Here is a 26,197-nt window from a genome sequence, read left to right as displayed (position 1 = left end):
GATGGTGAACGACGGAAGCTGGTTGAGGTCGCGAAGGTTGACGCTGTTCCACGACCACCCGGTCCTGGGGGCCGCGAGGTACCGCCCGTTCGCGGCGCTGTGGAGCATGAGGATGTCGCCGCCGTCGAGGTGGAGTATGTGCACCGTCCACGCCGCGCGGTCCTGGTGCAGGTAGACGCCGCTCCCGTCCTCGCCGGCGCGGAGGTCCGCAGCCACACGTGGTGCCCGTCGTGGAACTTCTCCATTGCCTCGGGCGAGCGGCGGAGGCGGCGCGGGCCTCTTGCTTTCTTGGAGCTCCCGTCGGCGAGAAGAAGAGACGGCGCGGCGAGGGGAGAGCGGAGGGAGGGGAGCAGTTCGCTGCGCTCTTGGTTTCTTGCGCCGCGGCGGACGCGGCGTTGGCCAATGGCCTCGGCAGCCAACCTGCGGGCGTCGGTGCCGGAGGCCATGGCAGCCAGTCGACGATGAAGAGGCGCCCGCCGCCAGCCGCCAGCCGCCAGGCGTCCTCCAGAGCATCTAGGCCGCTATTGGCGTTCAGCTTCGGCGGCGCACGGACGCAGAATCCTTCCTCCTGCTCGGAGAAAGGCCATGGCGACGGGCGGTGGTGGTGGATGCTGGCGCTGGCGGTGGGCGCGAGCTCGACGCGCCTCCTCGGCGTCAAGCGGGGCCTTCATGCAACGACGGAGACCCATTGGTTGGTTGTTGGTGTTGCTGGCGCGGGACGTGTTCTGGCCCATCTCGTAGCAGCCCAAACGTGTTCAACCGACGCAGCAAGTTTCAGGATACTCGACACGCAAGATTAACGGACGTACGGCTCCGACTCCGAGAGCCAGGCGAGAATCCGATTTGATTGCAGAACTGATGTCAGATTCCGAATCAAAAAACAAAGAAGTAAAAAAAGATTCGGACAAGCATCCTTTCCTATAAAAGTCTTGCTTGTTTTAGTTACAGGGAATTCGCTTGCTATCGATGGCTTGTGCGAGCGCGGGAAAACGTGATATGATGAATCAGCCGGGACATGGTGGTGATGTGCCCGTGGCCAAGCGGCGGCGGTGCGTCGAACCCACCGGCGCCGCCGCGGCCGGCATCCCGGAAGACATTGTGGAGGAAATCGTCCTCCGCCTCCCTGTCAAGTCCATCCTGCGGTTCAGATCCGTGTGCAAGTCGTGGCGCGCCATGGTCGCCGACCCGCGCTTCGTGCGCCTCCAGCTACACCACTCCACCACGGCGGCGCGCCATCACCCACCGTCCATGCTAGTCCTGGCAGACTGGTGTGTGCCAGAGCAATGGAGGGGAACGATCGACTTCTTTAGCTATCCGGGCCATGGCGTCGCCGCGGACTTCGCGCATAGGATAACATGGTCCTCGAACTCGAAGTCGACCGTCGCCGCCGCCGCAGACGGGTACGCTGCCGCCGACTGGGACGCCGTCGACGACGGGGATGCCGCGGATGACGGGAACGCCGACGACAACTTGGACGACGCCGTGGACTGGGACGACGACGACGACTGGGACATCGACGTTGGCGCCATCGGCTGGGGCTTGCATCTGCACTGCAACGGGCTCGTGCTGCTGCGCTCGACGATGAAGTACTCCACTCAGATGTTAGTTTGCAACCCGGCGACCAAGGAGCTTGCCGAGCTACCGGACTGTGCGCCGGACTACTTCGGGGTGCAAGCGGTAAGCTTCTACGCCGACCAATCTACGGGCAAGACGAAGGTGGTCCACTGCTTCATCCGCCACTGCGACAAGACCTACACGGACTACAGCGTCGGATGCGAGGTTTTGTCCCTCGGCTCGCCGGCGTGGAGGCCGGTCGCCGACCCACCCTACCTCGTCAAGACCAAAACGTCGCCGTGCATCCTCGGCGGCATCTACTGGATCGCCGCCCTACCGTCGCCGTCCACCGGCAGCTGCACCACCCCAGGGGTTGTACGCTTCGACGTGTGCAGCGAGGAGTTCGCCAGTTTCCCGTGCCCACCGTTCATGGAGCGGCAGAAGATGTCTGACGTCGCTTGTGGGGACCTGACGGAGCTGGGTGGCAAGCTGTGCTATGTGCATGCTCCCGCCGACGATAGAGTTGAGCTCTGGACAGCTTCCGCCGCCGACGGAGGCGGCGGCGGGCCACGGTGGTCGCTGCAATGCACCGTCGTGCTACCGCACTCCTTTGACACCTTCTTCCAGTTTACCTACGATTACCAAGGAGGCATATTTTTCTACGTGGATTACACCATGATTTACCGGTACGACGTCCAACGCAGAGTTGTGGAACGAGTGGTGGACATGCTCGAGGAGATGACCTACTTCGACAGGTCAAGGCGCAAGCTGGACCGCTGTGATGGGGATTGGATGCACCATGCCATTCAGTACAGTGAGAGCTTGGTATCCATCCAAGCAAATTAATAAATTAGACTGAGCTCGAATATAGTTTCATTTCAGAAAAGATGAGTAAAAAAATTCCGTACATGTAAAACAAAAATTGCACCCGCGTATACTAAAATTTACATTGTAGCTGTAGTGCACTTAAGTTTTAATCGTGTGAGTGTAATGTAACTGCAGTGAAAGTTTTAAAAAAGTTTTAAGTATAGAATGAAAGCTGTCGTCTGCTGCTTGCTCAGTAGGTACGGCGCATGTTGTGGCATCCCTGATGGGTTCAATTCCTTGCTCTAGCGAATATTTTTTCACTCAACGGCACATGCACGTATCTCAAAGTAAATCATCCGGTCAACAAATCGACTGATTTTTAATTTTTCGTGTGTACTTTTCAAACTGATTTTTAATTTTCCGTGTGTACTTTTCAAACTGATTTTTAATTTTCCGTGTGTACGCTTTTCAAACTGCTAAAACGGTACATATTTTGTAAAAAGTTTATATAGGAAAGTTGCTTTAAAAATCATATTAATCTATTTTACATTTTTTTATAGTTAACACTTAATTAATCGTGTATTAATCTATCGTTCTGTTTTTCGTGCGAAGAGGAGGGTTCCAACCCTCCAAAAGAACACCGTCTAAATATTGACGGTTGAGTAACAAGCGAAACATTAAATTATATACTGTGATTAAAAAAACATATTCCCCGGCATTTGCAGAGCAATTAGGCACTGATGGGGTCAGTATTGGCGCGCGTCTAGGTGTCGGTGCTCTCGTTCTTCGTCGTCGTCGTCCTTCTCCTCCCTTCAGTCCTTCACCCTTCTCATGCATCTCGCGCTGCCCTTCGCCAAGGTGGCGCTCACCTTCCACCACGCCGTCCGCAACTAAGACTCCGGCATGCAGCGCGGGAGAAGAAGACGAGATCGACGTCGACTCCGTCGAGCCGCTCCTGGCAGCCGCCGCGGCGTACAGAGCTAGGCGAGGCCTGGCTCCACGTCAACTTCCTGGCCCGCGCCGCGTCAGGGCCGACCTGGCGCCGCCCGGCGCGCCGCCGTGCCGGTTCTTCGATCGCCGAGCTGCGCTACCACTACCTCGGCGACCACGCCCTTCGTCGAGAGCTGCACCGCGCTCGCGGACGGCGACGGCGGCGGCGGCGGCGGCGGCGGGTACTGCGCGTTGTGCAGCGAGAGGTGCGGTGGTGAGATGCTGCACCCGGGTGATAGATGGTTCGTTTGTGGGCGGGAAAACGGGGAGGAGGAGCTGTCCAAATATAGCAAGTGATTAAAAAAATTCAGTTATCTTCTGTGATTGTGATCTGATCACCAATTGTAAATCCTCCCGTTATAAACATTTGACGACCCAGTTGAATTTCAATTGTGATCACCAATCTTACTCAAAGCAACAAAAAAAAAATAATGTAAATATGCAAGTAACAATCAAGAGTACCAGAGCCAGTAACGCATAGCGTCAAATGTTCAGGCTCGTTTGAGCCTCTCCTGCTCGCCACCGTCTTCGGACTTTGCCGGTTGGTGGCTCGCTGCCCGGCAAACTGTTGTGAAGATCGATCGCAAGACGTTCGACGCCGGGGTCATCCTTGTTATATGGTTGATTTGGAAAGAGCGCAACGCACGGGTTTTCGAGGGAACGGCCTCATCAGTCACGCAGCTGTGTGCGACCATGTGTGATGAATGGGAAACTTGGAAATCAGCAGGGCTAGTTACCTCGTTGAATGTTGCTGCAGTGCCAGCTTTAGAGAGATTACAGACTTTGTAATTTGCTTTTTGTTGTAAAGGCGGTGCTCTGACGCACTGCATTTGTATAATTTTCCCTTTTTCCTTAATATACATCAGTCGGCATTCTTCGCCATCCCGGCGAAACAAAAAAAAATATACAGCCGCCACTTCAAGAGGATATTCAGTGTCAAACATACAGGACAATTCTACTCAACAAGATGTACTCCCACCCTCCCTAAATATTTGATGTCGTTGAAGTTTTTAAACATGTTTAATCGTTTGTCTTATTTAAAAAACTTTTATGAAATATGTAAAACTATATGTATACATAAAAGTATATTTAACAATGAATCAAATGATAGGAAAATAATTAATAATTACTTAATTTTTTTAAATAAGACGAACGGTTAAACATGTTTAAAAAAATCAACGGCGCTAAATATTTAGTGACGGAGGGAATACGAAATTAAGCAAATTTCTTAAAAACAAAGTTGCAGAATAATTCTAAGTTTCTAACTGCTTCCTCTGCACGAAAGAGAACCAGCTAACCACCAACAACCACAAGCTGCAACAAAATTTCTGTAGTATCCACTGTGCTGATCTGGTCCGGCCCACTGACCCGGCCCATACCAGCCCAGCCCACGTTTTGCTCACGCGAGGTAGTACGGCCCAATAAGGCCCATTTAAAGAGGGAGGAAAGCCAAATCAGATAGCTCGCATCGTCTTGGTCGTCTCTCTTTCTCTTTCCTCTCGTCTTTCTCGGTGGCGGCGGAGATGGCTCACCGGCTGCTGCGAGACGCGCAGGCGGACGGGTGGGAGCGGTCGGACTTCCCTATCATCTGCGAGTCCTGCCTCGGCGACAACCCCTACGTCCGCATGGTACCGTGTCTCTTGCCCCCCCACAAACCCTAACCGCATCTGATTGATTCGTGCTCTTGGTGGTTCATGTGGTGGCTGCGGGCGCGGTGATTTCAGCCTGCCTGGTTTGCGATTGCTGTTGTTGTTGGGGTAGATCGGGGGTCAAAAGTTAGGCGTCGGTTGTAGTTGTTCTGATTTAGCGACGAGATAGGCCGAAAAGATTGTTGTTCTAGGGTTAATTTTCTTGCTTTCATGTACCAAAATGGTGCTTATTTAGCAAATTGCAGTAGTATGATCATAGAATTTTATTTGTGGAGGATAACCTAGCCAAGAAAACGAGAACCAATTGTCAAGCAGAAGACCAGGCATTGTGTGTCAGCAGTTAGATGTGGATGATATTGTCTCCACATCCGAACATTTATTACTTATCAAATTTATGTTGTTGGCACATTTAGTTTGCTTATGATCTTGATATGGACACAAGATTTACTGGCTTCTTGTTTGTCTTGGCAGTTGAGAGCAGAATACGATAAAGAGTGCAAAATATGTGCACGTCCGTTTACTGTCTTCCGTTGGCGACCTGGTCGGGATGCAAGGTACAAGAAGACAGAGATCTGCCAGACATGTTGCAAACTAAAAAATGTCTGCCAGGTCTGCCTGCTAGATCTTGAATATGGTTTACCAGTCCAGGTTAGGGATACAGCACTCGCTATTAATTCAAATGATGCAATCCCAAGGAGCGATGTGAACCGTGAGTACTTTGCAGAAGAGCATGATCGCAAGGTATGTCTCCTTTTTCACAACTTATTATTTGTACCAACTTTCACAATACTCAACTAAAATGGTTTGTCCATATCACTGCTATTTTCATTTTTCTTCTCTTCAACTAGTATGTCCAGAGTGTTCCTTCCATTTTTACTGTCTAGTCTATTCTAGTAGCATAGCACATTAAGGAAATTAATCGGTTTTCTTTAGACCAGAAACCAAAGGTCTTTATTACTACTGTAATGTTGTAAGGAATATAAAATGAATGCACCTTAAGTGTGTTGATCTCAAATAACAAATGATGTACCCTTTTTTAAGTAGTCTGGTCCGGCAGAGTATCTGCACATGCTTTCTGCCTATGTTAATCATGATCTAATTATTCTTCCTGCCTCTAAATGTATGGATTATTTGTTCTTATGGTAGGCTTTGTTTATCAAAATGTAGGCCAGGGCTGGAATAGATTATGATTCTTCCCATGGGAAGGCACGTCCCAATGACACCATTCTGAAGCTTCAGAGGACGGCACCATATTACAAGAGGAATCGAGCTCATGTCTGCAGTTTCTATGTGCGTGGTGAATGTACAAGAGGTGCCGAATGCCCTTATCGACATGAGATGCCTGAAACTGGAGAGTTATCTCAACAGAACATCAAAGATCGTTACTATGGGTATGTTCGTGCTGATTGTGCATACAAATTTTTGAACTTTGTGTTTGTTTTGGTTCTCTATGGATATTAGTGTATTTTTATCTCTCATTAAGAGGCAACAATTAATGATCATTATACTCCAAAGATGCCTATTGATCATTTTTTTTATCTGTTAGACCTGCTATTTCTAACTAATTTTTACATTAAGACTATCATCAAAACTAAATCCATGTGTAGTGTCTCAGGATGCAAATCAGCATCTGCAGGCATAATACTTGTAACTCTGGATGAATTCCATCATCAGTGTCTATGGATGGATGAATGATGAAGTAAAAGAAATCTTGGTATATTTCAATCAAATTGGACTTTACATTGTTTAGTACAATATGGTGTGGTAGCACACCTGAGATCTTGTTGATGCACACCAAGTACTGATGGTTAAATCATGTCCACGAGATGAACCGACTTGTTTTTTCTTCACTGTACTCATTTGGCTCATATTGCACTTAGTTCTGTTTATATATTACTTCACATTCTCTGACACATTCTCTTCTTGCTTGTTACAGAGTTAACGATCCAGTTGCTTTGAAACTTTTGGGTAAGGCCGGTGAGATGCCATCCCTGACACCTCCAGATGATGAGAGTATAAGGACACTTTACATTGGTGGCCTTAATAATCGAATCACTGAGCAGGATTTGAGGGATCAATTTTACGCACATGGTGAGATTGAGTCCATAAGGATGGTTCTGCAACGTGCCTGTGCATTTGTGACGTATACTACAAGAGAAGGTGCTGAGAAAGCTGCAGAGGAGCTTGCCAACAAGTTAGTCATCAAGGGTATACGCCTGAAGCTCATGTGGGGTAAGCCTCAAGCACCAAAGCCAGAAGATGATGAAGCTGGAAGGCAAGGGCATGTTGCACATGGAGGAATGCTCCCCAGGGCTGTTATATCTCAGCAGCAGAGCGGTGACCAGCCTCAACCACCTGGAACGGAGGGACAACAGCAAGCACCATCAGGATCATACTACTTCAACATTCCAGCACCGCCAGGAGCAGAGCGGACACTGTACCCTTCAATGGATCCCCAGAGGATGGGTGCCTTGGTCAAGTCACAGGAGGGTGATGGCAAACCCGGTCCACAGCAGGCTGCGCAAGCTCAGGCATCAAGCAGCTCAGGACAAAGCTACCCTATGCCACCACCATATTACCATGGTCAGTACCCACCCTACTACCCACCATATGGCGGTTACATGCCCCCACCTCGCATGCCATACCCACCACCACCGCAGTATCCACCTTATCAGCCAATGTTGGCACCACCAGCACAGTCGCAAGCTAGCTCATCGCAACAACCAGGACCATCAATGCAGCAGCAGGCTCAAGCCCCTCCTCAGCAGCAGACTACCCAGAACTGAAGGCCTTAATCTTACTAGACGAGTAGATAGCCTGCTAATGTGCTCATCAGATGCTAAATAATGCCAATGCACCTGTGATAAACAGTTAGCTGGAAACAAATGATGGTTTTAAACTTTTAATGGACGCTGCGAACAAAACGTGAAGACGAATGAAGTTGCTTTCAGCTTCAGGCTTTCAGCAACTTGGGCTGGTATAGATGTTCTCCCTGTATCTGATGTGCCATTAAGTGAGGCAGCAGCAGGCTTTTGATGGGAGAATTTACTATTTATGTGCGGCCGCAAAGCAAGCTGCAGAGCGGAACGCTTGGAGCCTGTGGTCATTGTTGCTTGATAAGGTGTATCAACACTGTTGTTATTATACAATTTCAAATCTGTGCATTTTCTATATTGCTATAGATATTGCTACTGTTGTATTCCTAGAATCTGTTATTTGGAGGACTGTAACCCTCGTTTATTACCAGCTTTCTTTTGTATGTTGTAATGTGTGACTCGCAGTACCTAGTACTCCTAAATGTTTATCTGATTCATCTTAGCTGAGAAAAATACTGGAATTTGTCCAGCTATACTAAAATGGAAGCGGAATTCAGTTTCTTCTTGTGGACACGTTCAGTTTTGACCTACGTTCAATTGATGTAGCAGGCTAGATACCCCCATTGACCGGTGGTTTGAAACTGGAAAAAGTACACCAAAGGTCTTTCAACTTGTTAGCGAGATAAAAAACGTCCTCGAACCGTAAAACCAGATTTATATGAGGTCCTTTAACTATACAAAACCGATCACCCTAGTATTGACACCAGTTTTATCCCACGTGACGGCTGAGTCAGCGTGAGACCCACGTGGGTCCCACATGGTAGGATGCCACGTTGTCATCTCTCTTTTTCCCCTCTTCTCTCCCTTCCTCTCTCCTCTCTTCGCGCTTGGATCGGAGCTTCTTGTGGGGACGCAGAGGAAGTTGATCACTGCCATGCGGACGAGTGACGACGTCGTCGCGTGCGCGGATGCGCGCGGGGACACCGGAGATGAAGGCGACCAACTTCTTGGACTCCCTGGCGCGGACGCCGATGTGCCAGGCGCGGAAGAAGGAAGGGGGCGGAGCGCCCAACGGAGGAAGGCGATCGTCTTCTTGTTGTTTCTGCAGACGTTGTTGTTCCTGCAGCTTGCGGCGCTCGCCATCAGGCCGCCGAGGCCGTGCTGCTCCAGCAGCAGCTGGGTCGGGGAGCTCGCCGTCAATATCTCATCCTGCAAGCACACGCAACGCAACACACAGGGTGGCTCAATCTTGATCGCCATGCAGAAGCAGCCATTGATGCATGCAAGCTATCTAGCTGGCTAGTACCAGGAGGGAGTGGTGGTGGGGAGGGTTGGCCGGCGGCGCGAGGTTGAGAGAGTGGGGAAGTGCGCGGCCGCCGGCGGCTGCGCTGGTTGGGAGGAGGAGGCCCCTAATGTTGACGGTGAGGAATTGGCTGCTGCAGTGGCCGCACCGCGCCGTCACCGTCTTGAATAGGCTACTGCTCGGCACACTCACCTGCAAACCACACACCCAACACACGCACGCCATGGATTAGACGACCTCGTCGGCGGCAAGAAAATCTCGAGAGCGAGCAAGATCAGCAAACGGAAAAGATTTAAGTGAGTGTGGTTTGATCTGAGAGATCACTGACGACGTGGCGAGGCGGCGGCGGTGATTTCAGCCTCACCTTTGCTTCGGAAACCAATGTTTCCATCCTCTCTTCTGAAGAAGTTGCTTCAGCTTCAGGTTCATCAGCAGCATCTTCCGCAAGACCAAACGTTTCCTCCAGTAACCCAACATTCTGTGTATACCTTCATACGCTTCATTTTCAGCATCGATGTCTCCTTGTATATGTTCTTTGAGCTTCTCAAACTGTTTATGCCCACAACATCCTGTAATATAAATGCTTAACTCCTTAATCATGGTCTCATCATGGAAGAAAAGAAATGAAACTAAACAATGAAAAATCACAAACAACAGAACAGCTAGAACCTTTTTGGCAAGGGACTTCTTTGTTCGGAGGGAATTCAGGAAATGATGGGGAAGCCTTTGCATAGAAGCCAACCTTGATGAACTGCAGCAACAAATTCCAAGCGACGGGCGACACGGCTTCTCCCACGCCGCTACGTCCCCGCCGCCGCCACCGCGTCCGATGAGGGGAACAACAACAACGTCGCTGCAGCCACAGCCGGCGGTGGGGGCGAGAAGAGGAGCACAGCGGCGCCCACGGCCTCCGCGTTGCCGTCTCCGTCCTCGTCGGCTTCCTCCGACGGCTCGTCTGACCGCGACGAGGGATGCTACTCCGCTGGCGCCGCGGCCCAGCTTCCGCTGCCGTCTGAGGCGTCGACGGCCGCCGCAATGTGGCCCGTCCCTGGCTGGGCGGATGCGCATCCTGGAGGTGGGATCCACCATGCGGCAGCGACGGGCGAAGACGGAGGTGGCTGAGGCAGGCGGGAACGGCAGCGGCTGAGGGTGCGGCGCCGCCGGCGCGTCGATCCAGCGCCCGCGCCCAGCTGCTCCCCCGCCGGCCGCTGCCCGCACCCAACTGCTCCACCTTGACGCCACGGCTCCATGGCTCGCTCGACCCCACAGCATCTCCCGTCGCCGGCCGCCTCGCGGCCACCGCCGCGTCGCCCGTCGCCGGCCGCCGACGCCCTCCTCCTCTCCTGCCTCGCACTGCCGTCCTCCTCTCCACCCGTAGGCCGGCGCCGGCCTGCCCAGAGAAGAATTTGAGAGAGGAGGAAGAGAGAGAAGAGAGGAAAGATAGAGAGTGCTGATGTGAACAAGTCAACAAGCTGACATATGGGGCCTATGTTGGTCCCACGCTGACTCAACTGCCGCGTCGGATAAAAAACGGGTTCAAAACCACCGAAGGATCTAAATTAAACGGTTTTGTAAATTAAGGGATGTTATATATCTGGTTTTGCGGTTGGAGGATGATTCTGTAACTCGATGATAAGTTGAGGGACCTTCGGTGTACTCTTTCCTTTGAAATTCGGCCGCATATAAAGCCCATGACTTACTCGGAGACGAAAATTGTCTGGGAATTCCAATTGTCTGCCTATGGGCCATTGGTCTTTTGTGGCCCACTTATGGCGGTGGAAGAAGGAATTAACTGATTAGCAAAATCGAACTGATTCTCTCTGAGTTGATCGATCACGCATGAATCATCAGCAGCCGGCGACCGCATTATGGTTGTCGCTGCCGTGGGCGGCGAGACGCAGACGCAGCGGAGCGCCGTCGCTTGCACGCGGACACGATGACACCTCGGGGGCTCGACGCTGCCGCCGTAACAGAATCTGGCCCCATTTGGCAAAATTGGTTATATAGTATTGAAAGTTCACGTTTTTTATTTTATAGCACTGAAAGATACCGGTTCACTTTAATAGCATTCAAAGTTCATCTAAAGGTAGAATGCATGGCAATGAGGGGTAGAAACGTTATATCGTGTGCGTGGCTGGGTAAATAGCGATCAAGGCGGACGGAAAACGATCGAGAATTGACGAAAGTATTAAAAATGGGAGCGGGGTGAACTTTGGGTGCTACTAAAGTGAACCGGTATCTTTGGATGCTATAAAACTAAAAACGTGAACTTTCGATGCTATATAACCAATTTTGCCATAGGGGCAGAATGTGGCGGGTTTATTATTAACTATTTTCACTAGATTTGGTAGAAATATGTATAGTCATTTAACAAGAGAATTCACCCGCCATGCGACAAAATGAACCTCCGGCCAATTAAGTGCGAGTACAAGGATTGGAAGACCCACATGACAGTCAAAACCCATCTAAAGTGGGGCCAAAGCATCCTCAACCACCATAGGACCCACTTGTCAGAGATAAAGAAAGTCGATGGCCAGAGGTGGTTCGGCCAACCAATCTCGGCACCTCTAACCGCCAGCTTCCACATGGCGCTTCCTTATTAGTCCCCAATAACTATTACATGGATTTACCAACTTAACCACAGACCTACAAACATCATAGACCTGTTATAAAAGGATGACTTCATCACACTTCATATAAAGGATGACCAGGTATAAGAGAGTGATAAGAAAGGAAAGAGATAGAGTAAGCTGGACACTGACACGTGGGTCCCACATGATGTCTCGGTAGGGTGGACTATGTTAACGTGCCATGTCAGTAAAAATAATAAAATATCTAATAGTAGAGGCATACGAATCAGATGGTACGAGTATGTCAAAGTGGACTTATTTATTTGTAGCCCAATCTCCGTTGGTCTTTTTTTTTTTTTTTTTGAGAACTAATCTCCGTTGGTCTTTGTGGGCCACTTGCAGTGGTGGCCTTCCAGGTAGTTAGGCCGAATTTTCCTGTGGGACCATCAACCATGACCAACCCCCCCACGCGGCCACGCCACCGTCCACTTCTCCATTGGGCGTTGGACTTGCACGAGTCCGCCCCGTGCCGGTAAGACGGAGTCCAGCTACGCGTCACGGATCCCGTCAGCTCGCCGGCGTCCGTGCTCGGGCAATCCAGCCAATGCCAATGCAGATGTCATACTCATCGACACCCACGACCCCGAGATGTGCTTATGTCTCGTCAACGGCGACGGCGACGCCTGGAGGAGTTCCGCATTACTTCCACATCCCTCACCAAGAACACGATCCCGGCCATCGCCGCCGTGGGAGGGACGCTGCGATTCATCTTATGCGAATGGAACGCGGATGAGAGATGTGCACCGTCCACTTTGACTTGACCTCTCCTCCCGACCGTCCTCTCCGATCCGGTCGCCAAGTTCGACGCCAGTACACCGGCAAGGCGTGGACAGTGGACACCGGCAACGTCTGGCTGCTGGAGTCTGACGGTGAGCTGTTCCAGGTTCTTCTCGGCTTCCTGGACTTCGCTGACAGGAAGATCAGCGCAGTCTCCGTGTACAGGATGACCTCTCCGACGAGCTGCCGGGCTTGGCGCGCGTGCCCGACATCGGAGAAAGTTTTCCTCTTGTCCGATGGGATCGCCGCGACCTCGTGCTACGCCTGCCCGTGCAACCTGAAACGGAACCGCGTCTACTTCATGAAGAACTAGCTGGGTGGCCTGCGCATTGCGCGGCTAGCATCCAAATAAAATCATATATTTTTTTAATATGATTTTACTTAAAATTTATTAAATAGCTATTTTATTGTCTTAAGACTTTGAAAGAATAAACCTTATCATCCTCGTGTTTCTAATTATATAGTTTTTAAAAGTCACACCAGTTGCTACCCATAATGTCATCTCCTTCTTTATTTGCTTGCTCGATCTACCACTATTTCTATTTATTTTTCTTGGAACCTTTAAAAATTGGATTTTATAGTTTTTAGAATTTATTGTCACATTGGGTTTCATTTTTATAATTTCTAGATATCCCGTCAAACGTTGCCATTATACTCCTCTACGGCCGTTCACTGTCTCTTCTCTTTATTGTCATTGAGATTTTATTAATCGAACATAATTATCGTTTGGGTTCATTTTTACTTTCTAGAAGTCCGGCTAAACCGTCAACGGCTTTGCTATTGTACTCCTCTACAGCCCGCCCACTGCCTCCATTCTTTATTGTCATTGAGATTTTAAAATCGAACATGATTATCATTGGTTTTTTTTATTTTTTAGAAGTTCCAAACCTTTAAAAATTGGACTTTGTAATTTCACTTTTTATAATTTTTAGAAGTCCCATCAAACGATGCCACTATGCCCCTCTGCAACCAGTCCGCCGTCAACTCTTTATTATCATTGTGATTCTAAAAATCGAACATAACTATCGTTGGAATTCATTTTTTATTTTCTAAAAGTCCCATCAACCGTCGGTGGCTCTGCAACTATAGTCTTATACACCCCGTCCGCTGCTTCTAATTTTTATTGTCATTGAGATTTTAAAAATTGAATATGATTATCAATGGGGTTTGTTTTTTTGTACTTGCTAGAAGTCCCGGCAACCGCTTTACTCGTTTGCTTCACGTCCTGCCTGACGTCCCTACTTTTAATCGTCATTAGGATTCTATTTGGTGTTTTATTAACAATTTTTATATCTCGCATCAACTGCCACCACTCTACTCCTATAATATAGGCATGTTAGTTAATTTATCTCGTCATGTGTTTTAGATAGTCTTTTCTTCCAATAATCTTTATTTTTATCACAAATTTTAGTTATTTATAAATTGTATTCCTACTTGAAATGGATTTTTACTCCCGGTTTTTTCACCCGGGACTAAAGATAGTGATCTTTAGTCCCGGATTGGTAACCGGGACTACAGGGGATTACGAACCGGGAGTAAAGCCCCTTTCTCCACCAGTGGTCCATTTTCTCTCTTAGTTAATTCAGAAGTAGTTGATTGTCAAATTAATTGACAATGTCAAAAACCTCGAAAAGAAAAGAACTACAACACCATGTGGATGCAAAGTTAAGAAATTTCTAATTCAACTTAATCAGAGAGACTGGATACTATGGACTTCTCGATGGTCCGTGGTAGTTGCAAGTTTGTAATATAAAAAATACATGCTGCAACGGATAAAGATGTTTTTTCAGTGATATAATAGCTATTAGAAACCAAGCGATAAAGTGAAACATTGGAATCACTATACATAATAATTGGAAAAGTTAATGAAAATCCTTCGTACATTTTTGGCTGAAAGGCCATTCTTTCCTTCCCTCCGCTCGGCCTATTTCGACCCAGCCCACAGGTATAAATGTTCCCTCCGCTCGGTATATCTCTGTTCGACCCAGCCACAAGTATAAGTGGAGTTACAGGCTCAGCTCGTATGGCTGACTACAATCTTCAACCTCCAGAAGACAGTCCTGTGCCCATATGATACCGGAGCCGACCCTCTCTATCAAATCCGTCCGAATCTTTGTCGATGTCCTATAATTAGTTGAGAATTTTTTATCTGCTCAATCTCCTCTTTCCGTTTCTCCAAAATCAGAGAAAATTAGCAAAACTCAAAAAGTTCGGGGAAGCTCGCCGATCGGCCATCTTTAATCGAGACCAAATCTAAAGAATTAAAACAGAATTGAAAGGGGAAATCATGGATAGAATATCGAGGAAGAAGTGCGGAACAATTTTCTACAATCAATCAATCTATCTATCTATTTTATATTAAAAGTCCATTAAACTTCCTAAAAACGCTCTTGAACCGCCACGTGGCACTCTACAAACGCTCATACGCTGCCACATGGCACTCTAATAAATTAGACAAAATCATAGAAATTTTAAGAAAAATATTTGACCATCGATTTTTATTTAAATTGGTGGACGCTTTGTTTGGTTCTATTAACTAACTACTCCATGCTAAAACCGGCTAATATCTTCTCTCTCAGTACGCGCACGTATGCAAGAGATGGAAAAAAGAGAAAAACGCCTACCCTACAGGCGCTAATAACCCATGTACGTACGTAGTATAAGCAAGCGATTTTGCTATCCATCCCTCGCGTGATTTTTTTAGCTCATCAGCCGGCCGGCACGTCGGACACAAGCACATCGGCCTGTGTCCAGCTAGCCCAAACGTGCACGATGAGGGAGATTGGAGAAGCATGGTGACAAGGTGGCCTCTAAAATCACCCAGATAGCACGGTGATTTTGCTAACCATCACTCGCGACATGTAAAAAAGGAAAATAAAAACTGTGTGCGTACGATCGGCCCACGGGATTTTCACGAGTTCCTTTTTCTTCTATCCATCTAGCTGCTAGCTATCTAGGTATCTTTCTATCTATCTCTACTTATTATAAAAATTGAATATATTTTTTCCAGTACTTTGATACGTTATAAAATTAAAGATGTTTTTACCGGTATTTTAATATGTTACTCATGTATGAGTCGGTTGTTAAGTTCGTTTGTTTTTGAAAATACAGATTTGTATTTGAGTCGGGTTTTAAATTTGTTCGCTTTTGGAAACAAAGAAGGAGTCGTAGAAATCCCTCTAAGAAAACTCGGATGTTAACTTGAGATAATCGGACTCCTAATTATAGCACATGATTTTCTAGAAAAAAATATATATACAAGCTAATTCTCACAGTAAATTTCACTTGAAGTAAACCGTATAACAATAATAAGATTAATATAACATTCATCCGTTGCAACACATGGACATTTTTTAGTTGAAGGAAAAAATGCATAGGGAGGTGTTAACGACCAAATTTGGTAATCCAAGGATCGGAGATGAAGAAGGAATCGAGACGGAGTTCGAGATGGAGATCATTCCGGAAACAGAGTGAGGATCGGCTGCAATCAGGATCGGCAGAGTCCGAGTTGGACAGGGTTAGCCGATTGAGCTGAATCCGACAATATGACAAGGAATACGTTGTCGGGTTGAGTTAATGAGCTTCACGAGGATTGTCGTGCATGGATAGAGTCCTGAGAAAGCAATTGTATCTATTAATTAGGATATTTTATGTAATTTCCTTAGAGATATGTTTGGGCAAAAGTCCGCCGCAAAGACTTATAGTATCTTAGAGTTTTGTTAGAGATAAGAGTCGTGTCCGATACGGACATATTTTGTAATCTCGGGTATAAATAGATCCCGAGCCCCATGTAATCAAACTAACACACGTTCAATACAATCTCGGCGCATCGCCACCCTTTTACTTTCGTTTTGTTTCGACGAGTTCTTGCTTTCGGGTTGAGCTGCATCAGTTTCGATCTTCAACAAAAGGTAAAACTTGTTATGGCGGCTTGCGTTCTCGGGATTAGTGCTTCCATCTTTATGATACTCTAATCTTGTTTATGTGATTCATCGAGTTATCATATATCTTATATAATCTCTGGCAATATCGATATCTAACCTCTAATTGGCTAACGTCTGTTACTAGAAGGGAACCGATTAGATTAAATATCAACGTTAACTTAAATTATATAGGATATCTATCACTCTATGAAACATCCAACGGCTTGATTGTCTAGATATTGTCACTTATACCTGCATCAGTTGAGTTTGATCTTATAAGTCGCGATTAGAATCTCAATCTCTAGCCTGCCTTTGGTTGCCGATTAGGGTAGAATCGGGGTTTCAGCCGATCTTACCTGATTTAACTATATTTGTCCTATATGCTCAATTGACATGTTAAATCCGCCCTTTATGTTAAGATCTCGTCGTATTTAAGTATATTAAGCTTTCTGTTTGGTATATTTCACTTGCTTTGATATCTTAATATAGAGTGGTATCGGAGTATTAGCCGATACATGCTAGATCTATCTGATCGGCTATGCTATGAACACATATAGTCTTGTTGTTAGTATATATTTCGGTCTAAGTGATTTATACTGTCTCGGCATGGGCGACTGATCTATCCCAATCACTTGATTTAAGTATATATCGACATAAAGATTATATATCGTTAATATCTACAGCCGATCGATTAGATTCAGTTCTTTCTTATTTAGTCATGACTGCCGATCGATGCATATATGACATCGGCTCAAAGATAAATGATATGTCATCGGCACATAGCCAATCGGCTATCGTTTATGGATTTAACCACGGTTTCTTTGTCTTTGTTTCTTGTTGATTGCAGGATCAAATCAACTGGCACGCTCACACACCCAAAGGCAGTTTTGGACCTGCACTGAAGTTAAGCAGATCTCCCAGACCTCGTGTTTTTACATCAACAGGAGGTAGATCGATATACCGGCGGCGCTAGGATTTGGCTAGGGTAGTGGCCGGAGGGGCATTGTGCGTGTGCAGCACATTGGATCGGTAAAAAATGGCAACGAACAAACCAAATCGACAAAAAAAAAGGAAAGCCCAAAAAAAAAAAACCCTTCAACATGAAAAAAAAACTAATTAAAGCGTGACCATCCTACGGCGGCAAGCCGCCACCGCAAGAGGACAATCGCCTGGAATGAAGCTTGCCAAAGGCTTCAACACCACCCTTATGGCAATGCTGTCGTCGCCGCCTCGACCAAGTTGCCCATGAATAGCTCGCCTTGACCGAGTCGACCTCCCACAGCTGTCGGCGCCACCTGTGCTGGCTTCACGCTGCCGGCTGCACCTTCCTCCCACTGCCACCAGTGCCGTCCTCTTACTGCCGCCGTCACAAGCCTCCCGCAACTGCCGGCGGGCGCAGCCGGCGGCCGCCGTCCTCACGCTTGGCCCCCGTCTCCATTGCCGTCCTCCCAACTCTCTCCTCCGTCACCGGTCTCCTGCATCTGCCGCCGTCCGCGCCCCGACGATGGCACCCATCGGACTCCTTCCTCCGTCGCCGGCCTCCCCCACGGCTGCCGTCTCCGCACCGGTGAGGACGCACCGGCCCCCACCTCTCCTTGACAAACCACGGCGTCGTCGCTTCCGGCTGGTAGGGCAGCGGATCTGGCCAATGGGTGCCGGATCCGGCCATCCCCATCGCCAGACCGAGGGTCGTTGTCCGCCGCGACTCCCGCCGATGGGAGCACCAGATCCGGCCAAGGGAGGGCCGGATCCATGCTCGGCAGCGCTGGAACTAGACGCCGTCACCGGCTCCTCACTCCCGTCGGCGCCCCAACCGCCTTGACCACGAGCAAGGGAGAGGGGAAGCCCCAACGCCGCCTTCCTTGCCTCCACCCGGCTTTACTAGCGGCTGCTCGAGTGGCGGCGAGGCGGGGGAGAGCAGGGGAAGGGAGGGGGTGGCGCGGCTTGATACGCCGATTTTTGACAATAAGCCACTAAATATGCGCGCCTCTTGCAAACTTACCACCCAATCCGCATGCCTTTTCTAATACACCACTAGGAGTGATAATTCTTTGATTTCATACCACTTTCTCTCCTTCCCGTCATTTTTTCTTTTTCTTTTTCATTTTCTGTTTTCCTTTCCTTTTTCAGACTGTTTTACCCCTGGCCCCACCTGTCAGGTAAAAGAGATGGAGGGATCAAGAGAAGGGGATCGGGAAGGGGACGCAGAGCGCGTGCACTCCCGTCCTGTTGCCGCGCCGTCTCCAGTCCCGTCGCCGCGCCGCCTCCTCGCCGGGCGCCGCCACCAGCCTCCCCATCGCCCTGCCACCCGCCGCCGCCAGCTAGCCTCCTTGCCCCGCCGCCGGCCGGCCTCCGGTCCCTAGGGTTTGAAGATAGAGAGGGGGAAGGGGATCACGGTTCAAGAGATTATGGTGCAAGCGGCAAGCTCCTTGATTCCAAGTGAGCTCCCTTCTAGGTAATGCTATAACTCTCCACATCTCCATTATTTGCACTAACGGGCTGAGGAGCAAAACTAGGACGGATTTGGTTAGCGGATGAACTAATGATTTTTTACTCTCTTTTTTCTTGTTCGTATGCGATAGGACCAACCATGATGTGGAGTTTAACATGTGTGTTCAGTTCGGTCAGTGTACAGCTGAACTTGATGATGGTACTTGTGTTGAAGTGGCGCGTAAATGGCTTGAATGGGTTGTGGACCATCATCAGTGCACATTGGAGAGCTTGGAAAAGGATCTTTCAGCAAGGGTAAAATGGGGCAGCAGCCAGCATGTTGTGATAAGTGGCTACGACACGAGCACTAGTAAGGAAACACCGTTTAAGGATAATATGGATGTAGCCCATGCATTGTTTGTTAGGAAGAGTGATAGAAAGTTGATTTTGCATGTTTGTTGATGTGGAGGACAAGTTCTCAGAAAAGATAAAATGTGACTTCATCACCAACAATCTGGCAGAGTCATGGAACAAATGGATCAAGGATATGAAGGATCGTCCTATTGCAGATCTCGCAGATGGCATCAGAGCAAAGACAATGGATCTATTTGTGAGACGGAGGAAAATAGGTAAAAAACTGGATGGTGTGATGCTCCCTATTGTAGTTCGTCAATTGAATGCAATGACTAGAGATTTGGGACACTTGAAGGTAGTGCAAGGTAATAGGGACCAAGCAGAAGTGACGGAGATTACTCCTGAACATGATATTAGTAGGCATGCTATCAATCTTACAGAACATACATGCACTTGTAGAGAGTGGCAAGTTTCTAACAAACCATGCTCACATGCATTAGCTCTCATAATATCAGCTAGAAACCCAAGAATGGCTGATTACATGGATCCTTGTTATTCAGTGGAAAAGTATAAGCTGGCATATGCAGGAGTTATTCATCCACTTCCAGATCGATAAGTCCCAATGGCCAAAAGTCAATATTGATTTCAAGTTGCTGCCACCTTTCACTATGAGGGACGTAGGGAGGCAAAGAAAGGATAGTTGGGTGCCTTGAGAAAGGAAGCAAGCCTAGGACCAAAGGAAAGTGGCAGGTTCAATGTAAGAGGTGTCTTAACATGGGCCATAGGCAAACATCCTCAAAATGTCCTTTAAATAGTACCAAGAAAGAAAGGTAGCTACATACATTTACTTCTTCTAGCATATTGTACATTAATCTTTATAGATCATTTAACTTGTTTTACATTTTTTAGGAAAAGTCGTGCCAAACAAAGAAAACCACTAGGTTCAACTAGTGATGCAACGGGTTCTAGCACACCCAAAAGACAAAAAGTTGCAATCAATGATTCCAGCAATGCGAGTCCTGGGCCTGTCACTAGAAGGTATGATTGATTCAAAAAAATGATTGATTCAAAATTTTACTAACACTCTTTTCATTGAAGGCAATTGGCATTGACTAATGTTATTGGAGAAGGATCGAGTCAAATGGCAACCCCTCCGAGGCCTACTAGAGCTGCAAGGAAGATCACTCCAAAGAAAGGGAAAAAATGAATGCTTTTCTAAATATAATATTTAGTGTTCTGGATGCTTTTGTAATGTGAAACATGGGACAAAGCTGGTTGGTTTCATTTTGTTCTCTCAACTTGCCAAATGGTTATGTAATCTGGATGATGTTCTCAAGTTTGCTATTGAACTTGTTTGTTCTCAAATGATTATATAAGCATTATGGGTACATGCTGCCATTTTTTAAATTTTCTGTGACCAAATTATGGGTACTTTGTTGACTTGTGTCAAATGCTATACATATTGCAAGGTACATGTTGCCAAAATTTAGGGTACATGCTGTCAAAATTTTGCTTACAAGCTGTCAAAATTTTGGCATCAGGAGCAACAGTTTATGTATCATATATACAATACATGCAGCAATATATGCAACAGTTATATGCCACTATCCTGCTCAGAGAAGAGGAACAGCAGGGCAGCAGGCGTACTCCTGATGCTATTTTGTTCTCTCTTGCGAGAAGAGGCAAGTTCAGGGCAGCCGGCGCACAGCAGCCGATAAAACCCCATCTCCCTCTCTTTTACCTGACAGGTGGGGCCAGGGGGGGTAAAACAGTCCAAAAAAAAAGAGGAAAAAACAGAAAACGAAAAAGGAAAAAGAAAAAATGATGGGAAGGAGAGAAAGTGGTATGAAATCAAAAAATTAGCACTCCTAATAATGTATTAGAGAAGAAATACGGATTAGGTGGTAAGTTTGCAATGACGCGCGTATTTAGTGGCTTATTGTCAAAAATCTCTCCCTGGGGCGGAGCGACTGGGGGCACGAGAGGAAAAGATATCTAAGAATTTTTTAGTATTGCAAGTTGCATCTCATCACAGCTCGCGAAGAGCAAAATAGGAGAAAACAACTCAGAAAGAAGATTTTTCCTATTTGATTGAGAAGGCAGAACCATACTATAGCACGTGTTTGACCAATTAAATAATTAATTATATAGCACGTGTTTGACATTAGCATGTGTTTGACCAATTAATTATAACAAGTTCAGTATAAAGATAACCAAGTAGGGTGTGGAAGCTACTATATTTAGAGAAATAAGAGACGAAGATGTCCATTGCATATACATTTCATCAGCACTAAAACTGTAGCATATCAAACCCAACTATGGACTGCTACTACAAGCTCCCAGTTGAAAAACTAGCAATGCGTCTGCTGCTGTTCATAGGCCTCGTGATCTCCGTACAGTTCATGGCAGACGGCGCATCATTGCCGGACGATGGGTGCCTAAAGAAGTGTGGTGATGTTGACATTCTATACCCATTTGGGATTGGCGAAGGCTGTGCCATTGAAGGCTTTGTGCTTAGCTGCAACAAGAGAGAGGATGGACGTGGGGATGTGGCATTCTATGGCATCACGCCGGTGCTGAATATATCGCTGCGCTATGGTCAGGTTCGGATGAAATCAACGTACATATCCTCGATGTGCTACAACCTCTCAACCGGGAACATGGACTACAAGAACTGGCTCCTGAACCTCACAACCTCTCCGTTCACCATTTCGCAGAAGGAGAACATATTCATAGTCATCGGTGCCAACACGGCCGCAAACATGATTGGTTCCAGCCGCTACTCTACCGTGAGTGATCTCTCTTGTAAATTCACCATATATATTCTGCTGCTGCCAGTTTTAAAATTTAATCTTCAATACGCTGGAGTAAAACTGTAAAAGAGTCGTTTTTGTGGTAATATATATCATCCATAAACTCAACCGGGATTTGGATGCAGATGCCAAATATGATCGGGTGCTTGTCTCAGTGCTCACCGTATAATAGCTTCACAGCTCAAGATGGGTCGTGTGTCGGCATCGGCTGCTGCCAGGCCGTACTCAGCAACAGCATTTCCTACCACGAAGTGCAATTCAGCACCTTCTACAACACCACAAAGTCTTACAACAACAGAAGCATCACGGACAGTGCAAGCTACTGTGGCTACGCTGTGGTGATGGAGGCTGCTGCATTCAGGTTCCGAACAGCATACCTGAACTCAACGGCCTTCCGGGACGAGCACAATGGCAGTGTCCCGGTGGTCCTGAACTGGGTTGTGGGTAATGAGACATGTCAGGTTGCCAAGCAAATGGGAGATAGATACGCATGCCGTAGCAAAAACAGCATGTGCATCGATTCATCTAGTGGCCCTACAGGTTACCTCTGCAACTGCACTGAAGGCTACCGTGGCAATCCGTACCTTCCTGATGGATGCCAAGGTCTGTGTTGCCAATTTACCTTGATTGAATTTTGTTGATATATAAGTATATATATACTACTACCTCCGTTTCAAGTTATAAAATATTTTAACTTTAGTTAAAGTCAAATTACTCTAAGTTTGATTAATTTTATAGAAAAAAATAGTAATATTTTTCACCTAAGACTAATATATTATAAAAATTTATTCAACTAGGAAGTTAGCCCGCACATTCGCACGGGCATGTATTGTAGGCTGCATTTGAGATACTTATAAGTAATAGGCCGATTGTGTTAAAATGTCGTATTTGTTATATAGCAAAATAAAGACATATGGATCTTATATAGTTGGTTTGATTATAAACAGAGCAATAGTCATATTAGAAATTAGACGTAGAGCTTATAATTATAAATTATTTCTCTTTTAGTTATACAAAATAGGGGCGGGAGAGGAGTGAAAAGCGTAGAGCTCGAGCCAGAGAGGGGAAGGAGTGAGTGTGTAGTGATGGGCGCATGTGAGGGCGATATGGAGGGTTTTTTTGTAATTTTTCTATGTGATTTAAGTGAAAGTCAATTATCAGATGTTATTTTCCTAAGATTTGTAAGATTTTTCTAAAAGATGTGGCACGTCACGGATTAAGATTTTTCTAAAAGTAGATTTGATAGTTGAAAATACTTTTAGTAGGTTATCGATCTAAGTGAAAACCGTTGGCTACATGTTTAATTTTTTTCTTTGAATTTATAAGATTTTAATAATTTTTAAAATGTGACATGTCGTAAACTAATATGGCTCTAAAAGGTCATACATGGTGGCTTTGTATTTTTCTAATTTTTATTATGTAGAATGATTAAGATGCCATAATACATGTTGTCAATTGTTTAATGATTCAGTGTTGTTTGGTTTTTGGTCTATGTTTGAATTACTTATTTTAAATTTTACATAGTAAAATATGAGTAATATAAATCAACAGTTTAAATAAATTAAAAATCTGATGTTATTGGGTTGCCATGTAAAGAATAGGTGGCAGTTCAAATAACGTACTTTGTTTTTTTTAAGTAAAATATTGGTAATATTGATTTTAAATTATTTAGCTGTCTAATTATGAAACAACCATTTAAACAAACTAAAAACAGATATACTACCTCCTTTTCATATTATAAGACATTTTGACATTTTCCTAGTAAATTTTTTTACGTTTCACCAAGTTTATAGAAAAATATAATAAAACTTTCAAAAAAAACATATTATGGAAATATATTGAACATTATATCTAACAAAATATTTTTGTGTTATAGATGTTGTTAAATATTTTTATAAATTTGGTCAAACCTAAAGAAAAATTTGATTAAGAAAAAGTTAAAATGACTTATAATAAGAAATAGATGGAGCAACTTTTTAGAATTATGATTATTTTGCTTTGTAACTATTATTTATTTTTTTTCTAAATTTTTAGTTAAAATAGATTGTTTATATTTATAAAAGCATCAAATCATTAATAATTCATATATTTAGGCATGGGACATGCAACCAAAGAGTCCACAGCCATCCTTGTAAGATAGAAGTGAAGAAAATAACTAATAAAATAAAATCTTAACTACCATACAGAGACGGGAAAAGGGATTCAGGGAAAGGAGATGAGAACGTACTACATCGGTACGTGCATACGTACGGTAGTTAAGGTAGGAAAGTTTTTTTATGAGATAAATCTAATTGGTCCACCGGTTTAAGTTCTATAATTTTCATCGCCACGTGGCGACTTAGGAGCCCTTATAGGAGTCATACGTGTCGACTTGAGAGCGTTTGTAAGAAGTTTAATGAACTTTTATATACTAAATAGATAGATTGTAGATTTAATGAAACTATGTTGGTGTTGTAAATATTTATATTTTTTTCTATTGAGTTAGTTTAATTCAGAGTAGTTTAACTTTGACCAAAGTTAAAACGTCTTATAACCTAAAACGGAGGGAGTACTTTTTACTGTGTTTGTAGATATTGATCCCATGATGATTCAATCTTTGTAGAGCCAAACACTAAGTATCATGCTACTTTTACTGTGTCTGTAGATATTAATGAATGTGATGTTAACAATCCACCTCCATGCCCTGGCCGTTGCAAGAACATACCTGGCAGTTTCACTTGTTCAAGCCCCTCACAATCCAGAACGGTGATACTAGCTGTTAGTAAGTTGTCGTTCCCTAATCTTATAGATTTGTTGGCACACAATTGAGTTTGCAATAACAAAAAATTGATAAATTAATATGCAGGCCTAAGTGTTGGAATTGTTGCCATGGCAATGATCGTCACCTGCTCATACTTGCTCCGTGAACGGAAGGAACTGGCCAATATCAAGAAGAAGTATTTCCAACAGCACGGTGGCATGCTTCTGTTGCAGGAGATAGGCTTAAAGCAAGGGCAGGGCACTGCCTTCACAATCTTCACTGAAGCAGAACTCATGGAAGCGACGAACAAGTTCGAGGACAAGAACGTCCTTGGCCGCGGTGGCCATGGCACTGTCTACAGGGGCATGCTCAAGGACAGCCGTCTGATTGCCATCAAACGATGCATGTCGTCGATGATCGACGACAGGCAAAAGGAGGAGTTTGGCAAGGAGATGCTCATCCTGTCCCAGATCAACCACAAGAATATCGTCAAGCTCCTGGGCTGCTGCCTCGAAGTGGAGGTCCCAATGCTAGTCTATGAGTTCATCCCCAATGGGACCTTGTTTCACTTCATCCATGGCGGCAATGACTGCCGCAACATCCCCTTTTCTACTCGAGTGCGAATTGCCCATGAATCAGCCCAAGCACTAGATTACCTGCATTCATCAGCATCGCCTCCAATCATTCACGGTGATGTCAAAACCTCCAACATACTACTGGACGAGAACTATACTGCAAAAATATCGGACTTTGGAGCCTCAATACTAGTGCCGACTGATGAGGCCCAATTTGTCACCTTGGTGCAAGGAACCTGTGGGTACCTAGATCCCGAGTACATGCAGACGTGCCAATTGATAGATAAGAGCGATGTGTACAGCTTTAGTGTTGTTCTACTGGAGCTGCTCACCGGCAAGATGGCTTTCAACCTTGAAGGTCCTGAAAATGAGAGGAGCCTTTCATTGAGCTTCTTGTGTGCCATGAAGGAGGGAAGACTCATGGATATTATAGATCATCACATTCAGACTGATGAGAACGCTGGGGTGCTCGAGGAGGTTGCTGACCTTGCGAGCCAGTGCCTGGAGATGATCGGCGATAACCGACCGTCGATGAGAGACGTCGCCGACAAGCTTGGCCGGCTGAGGAAGGTCATGCAGCACCCATGGGCGCAGCATGACCCGGAGGAGATGGAGAGCTTACTCGGGGAGTCGTCGGTGGCTGGTTTGGAGATGGTTAGCACCGGGAATTTCAGCATGGAGGGTGGAGCTGTGCAAGGCATTCTGGAGTCTGGGCGTTGATCATCATGGTGATCAACTTATCATCTTGTGTATACATAAAGCTCTGCTATTTGCAACCATTGCTTCGGCGGGAAAGGTGGCTAAAAATGTTTCAGGATCTTTTTTTGTTCTTTTTG

General features: G+C 46.0%; 4 protein-coding genes across 5 annotated transcripts; 3 read left to right on the top strand and 1 right to left on the bottom strand.

The window, feature by feature from the left end:
* Positions 1–966: 966 nt before the first annotated feature.
* LOC127777939 (uncharacterized) lies at positions 967–2,400 on the top strand. The gene has a single exon (XM_052304560.1). The coding sequence runs from the start codon at positions 967–969 to the stop codon at positions 2,398–2,400; it is 1,434 nt and encodes a 477-aa protein (XP_052160520.1).
* Positions 2,401–4,826: 2,426 nt separating this feature from the next.
* Positions 4,827–8,251, top strand: LOC127776861 (zinc finger CCCH domain-containing protein 40). Its single transcript, XM_052303430.1, has 4 exons — positions 4,827–4,979; positions 5,472–5,741; positions 6,168–6,391; positions 6,937–8,251. The coding sequence occupies exons 1-4, from the start codon at positions 4,875–4,877 to the stop codon at positions 7,784–7,786; spliced, it is 1,449 nt and encodes a 482-aa protein (XP_052159390.1). The 5' UTR covers positions 4,827–4,874; the 3' UTR covers positions 7,787–8,251.
* Positions 8,252–8,305: 54 nt separating this feature from the next.
* On the bottom strand, positions 8,306–10,507 carry LOC127776862 (protein YABBY 3-like). Of its 2 annotated transcripts, none has more exons than XM_052303431.1 (4): positions 9,789–10,507; positions 9,484–9,688; positions 9,123–9,311; positions 8,306–9,025 (listed from the first exon to the last, which is right to left on the bottom strand). In XM_052303431.1, exons 2-4 carry the CDS (start codon positions 9,508–9,510, stop codon positions 8,549–8,551), a joined length of 693 nt encoding a protein of 230 aa, XP_052159391.1. In that variant the 5' UTR covers positions 9,511–9,688; positions 9,789–10,507; the 3' UTR covers positions 8,306–8,548. The 2 variants fall into 2 exon arrangements, with proteins under 2 accessions (XP_052159391.1, XP_052159392.1); XM_052303432.1 differs by having other exon boundaries at positions 9,862–10,507.
* An 11,044-nt stretch (positions 10,508–21,551) lies between these two features.
* LOC127777637 (putative wall-associated receptor kinase-like 16) lies at positions 21,552–26,151 on the top strand. The gene is made up of 4 exons (XM_052304239.1): positions 21,552–22,022; positions 22,172–22,649; positions 24,691–24,807; positions 24,892–26,151. The coding sequence occupies exons 1-4, from the start codon at positions 21,552–21,554 to the stop codon at positions 26,079–26,081; spliced, it is 2,256 nt and encodes a 751-aa protein (XP_052160199.1). The 3' UTR covers positions 26,082–26,151.
* Positions 26,152–26,197: the final 46 nt, after the last annotated feature.

This window comes from Oryza glaberrima, chromosome 6, assembly GCF_000147395.1.
Source record: "Oryza glaberrima chromosome 6, OglaRS2, whole genome shotgun sequence".
Taxonomy (NCBI): domain Eukaryota; kingdom Viridiplantae; phylum Streptophyta; class Magnoliopsida; order Poales; family Poaceae; genus Oryza; species Oryza glaberrima.
The sequence above is the reverse complement of the archived record's forward strand: the minus strand, read 5'-3'. Positions and strand labels throughout refer to the sequence as shown.

Coding starts and splice junctions, on each gene's coding strand:
- LOC127776862 (XM_052303431.1), bottom strand. CDS start 9,510: ATGGAAACATTGGTTTCCGAAGCAAAG. Junction 9,312..9,483: donor CATTGGTTTCCGAAGCAAAG/GTGAGGCTGAAA, acceptor TGTGGTTTGCAG/GTGAGTGTGCCGAGCAGTAG. Junction 9,026..9,122: donor CCCACCACCACTCCCTCCTG/GTACTAGCCAGC, acceptor GTGTGCTTGCAG/GATGAGATATTGACGGCGAG.
- LOC127777637 (XM_052304239.1), top strand. CDS start 21,552: ATGGACTGCTACTACAAGCTCCCAGTTGAAAAACTAGCAATGCGTCTG. Junction 22,023..22,171: donor GTTCCAGCCGCTACTCTACC/GTGAGTGATCTC, acceptor ATTTGGATGCAG/ATGCCAAATATGATCGGGTG. Junction 22,650..24,690: donor CCTTCCTGATGGATGCCAAG/GTCTGTGTTGCC, acceptor CTGTGTCTGTAG/ATATTAATGAATGTGATGTT.
- LOC127776861 (XM_052303430.1), top strand. CDS start 4,875: ATGGCTCACCGGCTGCTGCGAGACGCGCAGGCGGACGGGTGGGAGCGG. Junction 4,980..5,471: donor ACAACCCCTACGTCCGCATG/GTACCGTGTCTC, acceptor TTGTCTTGGCAG/TTGAGAGCAGAATACGATAA. Junction 5,742..6,167: donor CAGAAGAGCATGATCGCAAG/GTATGTCTCCTT, acceptor ATCAAAATGTAG/GCCAGGGCTGGAATAGATTA.
- LOC127777939 (XM_052304560.1), top strand. CDS start 967: ATGGCTTGTGCGAGCGCGGGAAAACGTGATATGATGAATCAGCCGGGA.